Source organism: Temnothorax curvispinosus, unplaced genomic scaffold (assembly GCF_003070985.1).
Source record: "Temnothorax curvispinosus isolate PA1 unplaced genomic scaffold, ASM307098v1 QBEX01015679.1, whole genome shotgun sequence".
NCBI classification, from domain to species: Eukaryota; Metazoa; Arthropoda; class Insecta; order Hymenoptera; family Formicidae; genus Temnothorax; species Temnothorax curvispinosus.
Window position 1 is genome coordinate 5,256 of NW_020225459.1, and position 5,668 is coordinate 10,923.

The window sequence follows — 5,668 nt, forward strand, 5'->3', positions numbered from 1 at the left end:
TGTCTATATGTATGCATGCCATTGGTTTTCATGTGTGTTGAATTGAACACTTCCCGTATCGATATAATTTCTCTAGAGACACGTTTTACTCCGTTTCTCTCGAATTTATCTCGTTGCAATTTCAATAAGAGTACGAAGTATAGCTGGCTAGTACATCCAACAAGAATTTTTATATACAGAATGATTCTAGTAACTGGACCAGGTTATAGCTCTTTCTTAAGTCAAGATAGAAAAACATGGTAAAATAGAAGCTATTACTGTTTATTTAGTATGAGACAGATCTACTATTACGTGATTATATTTTTTCGAATAATGCAGTGATGTATACAAGATGCAACGCACTTTTTTTAAAATGGAATCATGCTCTTTTTTAACATAAATCGATTCTTTCTATTATTATATATATAAAAGAATAAGATAAGGTAATCGGAAGGTTAATACTTGTCAGTTATTACACATTTTATATTAGAAAATTACTTTATTACATTAAGTGCTTGACTAACACATTTTCTAATTTGTGAATACACGTTATCTTTTAAATACCTCTATAAAGAAAACATCAAGGGGATTCAAATCAGGTGAACAAGGCTAAAGTGGAGGAATGCGGATTTAAAACAATTTTTCTTTATAGATTTGTATCAAATATCTAGTCACAATACAATTAGTGACCAACATGACAATGTTATGGAAAATATAAAAAAATTTGTTGGAAGATATTTAGAATGTCATGGTAGTGTATTTGATGTAATAATTTTGACAAAATGTGTAATATCCAGCAAAGTATTGACTTTCCGATTCCTAATTCTATTATACAGAATAATGAAAAAAATCTATTTATGTTAAAAAAAGTATATAATTCCATTTAAAAAAAATGCAATTGCATTTTACTAATCTAGTTAGTTACTAGAATTACCTTGTACCATATATATAAAGATAACTAAAATATTTGAAACAATTACATAATGAGTATATCCGTTTGTTTTTCTGTTCCAAAGTATTTTTAAAAAATCTTTGAATTTTATCGCAATGCGATAAGTAATAAACAGAACTTTTTTTTCATCAGAAGATACTTTTTACATATTTTAATATGTCACTATTGATTATTTCAGTTTACATTGATTAAATCATCGAAATTTTGTTTTCATTCAAATTAATGCTGTCGTCTAAGTAAATGTATAGAATAAAAAATTTGTTCAAAAGTTAGTTCAAATATAAAAATATACAGAAAAGACTGCGTTACAACGTAATTATTTACATGTTTTGTACAAGAAGGAAGTTCTATCTACACTCAATGAATTTAGAGATATATTCGCATTATTGCAACATACTAAAAGTTTGTATTTGATCATTTCCTATATAGCAGTATCTTTAAAAAATTTCTTCTTGACATATTTCAACAAAATCATGCTAAGTCCTATCAATTCGCTTCCTTTTGCGTTTCTTCTTTTTCCGTTTCCTTTGTTGCTTCTTCTTGAACAGGTTTTTCAGGTTCCTTGCTCACGTCTTGCTCGTTAATATTATTTTCGGTTGCAGTTCTCGACCACGAGCAACTTCTACGACCTGGCGACTTTGGCATAGACCAAGAACTACTGCGTGATCTGCGTCTGGGTGACGTGGGTCGTGATTTCGCCCGCGTAACTTTGACGGAAGACGATCTCTCGCCACGCTTGCTCCTATAACGATTCTTGTTGCGGGACTTGGAGCGACTTCTGGATCGCGATTTTCGTTTGGATCTAGAACGACGCGTTCTGGAGTTGGACTTTGATCTAGATGATTTCTTGCGCTTTGTTTTAGAGTTCGATCTTGTTCTTGTTCTCGTTCTCCTCTTCGAGACCGATCTACTTGCCGATTTCCGGCGGTTGCGCGATCTAGAGCGCGATTTCGAACGATGCGATCGCGATCTCGATCTGCGCGATCGTGATCTCGATCTGCGTGATCGTGATCTCGATCTGCGCGATCGCGATCTCGATCTGTGCGATCGTGATCTGGATTTCGACCTTCTCTTGGAGCGCGAATCGCTGCGTCTTCTACTACGCGATCTGGAGACGCTCCTGGATTTTGACTTGGTCCTCGTTCTTGAGATAGATCTATTTATCGGTTTTCGATTACGGTTACGCATCCTCGATTTTTGCTTCGAGTCCCGCTCGACCAGATGTGTAAAATACTCGTAGTATTGTCCATTATATAAATAAGGATTTGCCAACGCATAGTTCATTTCGTATCGTCCCCGACCTCTACCCATAGGTAACATGGGCTGATGGATCGACATCGAATATCCCGACATTGGCGACCGCATCATCTGTGATCTCGCATACCTCGGCATTCTCAACGTATGGAATGGCGCCATTGACGGCAACATTGGTATCCTGTCCATCGATATCGAATCAGAATAGTCATAAGGAAGATTTGCTGGCACAGCATCTGTAATTAATGTTGGGTTATTTTACTACATCTGTACATTTTTATTTCACAGCATTATATGTATAAATAATATTTTGTATGAAACGTACCTTTAGACGAAGTCGCACCGTCGTTTTTTATCAAGACACTCTTCAGTTTTTTCTTATTTGTCTCTTTATCTGATTCTTCCTCGGTTGTGCTACCTGAGCCGGAATTATCACCTTTTTTCCGTTTTTTCTGCGTTTTCTTCTGCTTTTTCTATAACAATAAAAATATTATTAAATGCTAATTCTTAAATAGCGTTGCATTGCAATAATGCAAATTTTACGTAATAAAATAATTAAACACCTTTTTCTTTTTATCTTTCTTTGTTTTCTTCTTCTTGTCCTTATTTTTTTTGTCATTTTCCGAATCTACTTTCTTAGCATTTTCACTTGTTTGATCATTTTTTGTTTCGTTCTTTTTTGCGATGTTTTGATCCAGCTTAATCTCTTTCTTCTCCACTTTCGTCTGTAATTGAGATACATAATCAGATACGTATTCGTGAATTAATTTTATCGGTTTTATTCAACCTTAAAACGATTTTATCACCAACAATTTATTTTTTGTCACCCACCTTTATTCTGTCAAACAGTTCATCTAATAATCGTATGCTTTCCAACTGCCGTTGAGCTTTTATCAACTTATGTTCTTCCCTAGCGATCTTCATTGAAACCTTGTCCTCTTCTTGCTTACGAAACTTCGTGAGAGCCTTTCGTTTTCGTTTCTCTTCCCGCGTTCGTTGTCGATCTACTTTTGCTAGTGAATCTGCTTCCTCCTTTTTTCTAAGGTTAAAGCAAGAATAATTTTGTATCACAAAAAAGAAATACAATACCGTATTTATAGAATACGTCTTAAAGTATTTTTCTCATTAAAACGCTTACTTCAATTCCTCTTGCCGTTTCTTTTCTGCTTCTTCTCTTTTTCGAATTTTCTCCGCCGCTAAATTGTCCTGCGCTATTAAACGCCTTCTCTCGAATTCCCGATGCGATACCGAACTGTCGCTCATGTGTTTGGTCTTGTCAAAATCAACCTGAATGGAATTATTTCAATCATCAAAAGATATTCGATTTAATAATCTTTTTTTTTGTTCTGTTTATTTTGAAAATTATTTGTCGCATATAGTCGCGTTTAGAATGTATGTTATCTTACGTTAAGTTAAGTTTACAATTATTAACATTCCGGAAAACATATTATACACATTAGTATTGATGCAGATATACAGTCAAAAAAGTTTTAATGTCACAACAGATATACTATAGAGGCATTGTATTTTCTATTGAATATTACCTTTATTGTCGCCGTCAACGAATTCTGGCCGTCTTTCTTCAACAGTTTCATACCACGCAGAGCGTCCATCGCTCTGACAAAATCCATATATTCGACATACTGTATGTACACGTCGAAAAATAAGCCGTCCTCGTAACTGAACTTATGAATGTTATTACCGAGCCGCATTCTGGATCTGTAGCGATCCGCGGCAGGCACGTCGAGTCTCCTCAACGTGCCCCATTTCTGAAAGATCTTCGTGACTAGCGACTCACTCGGTACGCTTGCGTTATCCTCGGAGAACCATTTAACTGGCAGACCGGTAATGTGGATAGTGTCCGGTCTCTCGCCGGCCTTCAACTCGTTCATGTGTTTCGCATCCCTGAAATAGGAGTTCCAGCTGTGTTTCGTTGGGAAGTCATCCTTCGTCTCGGCCGCCCGGATCTTAATGAAGTCAAAAATTAATTAACTCCTTCAATGTCACAGATCTCGTTGTTTAAATCTCTGTGTTTAATGCAGAATTGTATTGCGCGATTAAAATTGGTGGCGACATTTACCTTGAGGACGTTGGGAAAGCCGGCGAGATTCAATTGCTGCAGGTCCAGCCTGGCCAACACCCTCGGCAACCTGCATCGGTCCCGCAGGTCGCCCTCCAGCCGAATGAATTCCAGAGTGCTTTTGGCCACTTTCAGGGATTCGAATTCGTCCGGCAGTATAAGCGCGCGTATCTTCTCCATTACCTCCCATGTCGATATTGTTTTGCCTATTTATAGCGCAGTTAAGTTTCTGTAAGAAGCTATCTTTACTAGAGCTGTTGCAAGTGGCTCGTGGCATCGCACGGATCACTTGGAATCATGGTTTCTCTTCCAATAGTTGAATGCTACGTTATTTCTCCTGTCATTCTCTGCTAGAGACAACGTAAATGCAAGTGCATAGACTTGTTGCGATAACTTTATCTCTCAAAAACAAGTTCCTTACAAATTAGCTAATAGAAATAAAGTAATAAGATCACAAATAAACGGTAAGTATTTTCGTGTGTCAAGTTGAATGATTATCGTCGCTCAAATAAATGTTGACAAACATTAACAAAGCGTTAGACAGTAATAAGAAAGATGCAAAAATAGATCCGGAATTCATAACAAATGCAAATTAAGATTAGATGGATGAAACAAACTCAGTATTTAATCAAGATTAAATATAAAATAATAAAAAGAAACTTGAAAAATTAAAGTTTATAAGAACTGTACATTATTCTTGTAATCAAAATATTGGAATTACAAAATTAATACCAAAGTTATGTGATAACTCTAATTTTTTTTAGTCTCATTTAAGAGGGAAAAGTTCTGCTCCTCCATTTTCTAAAAATTCATTATCGCAGCATAACTCTCATTTGATTGATATATCAAATGAAGTTAAAGAGGAACATTAATACCTACACAGCCCTAATTTTATCATACCAATATATCTTAATAAATATGCCACAAAAAGAAACTTTATAGCATGTAGTATAGCAACATATACAATAAGTAGAAGAACTGCTTAACTTAAATTCTCGAAAATAGGAACTGTATAAATTCAATCGACAAAAATATATATTGCAGATAAAATTTCATAAACAGAGAAAAGTTCAGTTTCTTTTTTGAAATACATGTTGTAGCATTATTGCATTATTAAAAAATATGAATTATGATCAACACAGATCGTTGTTCCAAGATTAAGTATAAGATTTTAAGAGACACAATTAGAAAAAAAAAATTGTATCGACAGAATCCAAAGCATGGTTGATAAAACACGAACATCAGTTAGAATTTAAACATTTGTTTGAGTCCTAGCAGCTGCGCTTTGGCTTCTATTGTCCATGCTGCAATATATAGTTCAGAATCTATTGCTGTACGATATAACAGTTGAGGAAAAAGAGACAAAAAGGGGGAAAAAATAAAGACATAGAAAAGAGGTCCGT

The 5,668-nt window shown here is 35.1% G+C and overlaps 1 protein-coding gene across 1 annotated transcript; it reads right to left on the reverse strand.

The window, feature by feature from the left end:
- Positions 1-694: 694 nt before the first annotated feature.
- LOC112465965 (serine/arginine repetitive matrix protein 2-like) lies at positions 695-4,154 on the reverse strand. Its single transcript, XM_025033799.1, has 6 exons — positions 3,730-4,154; positions 3,324-3,472; positions 3,017-3,224; positions 2,749-2,910; positions 2,511-2,658; positions 695-2,421 (listed from the first exon to the last, which is right to left on the reverse strand). Exons 1-6 carry the CDS (start codon positions 4,075-4,077, stop codon positions 1,418-1,420), a joined length of 2,019 nt encoding a protein of 672 aa, XP_024889567.1. The 5' UTR covers positions 4,078-4,154; the 3' UTR covers positions 695-1,417.
- Positions 4,155-5,668: the final 1,514 nt, after the last annotated feature.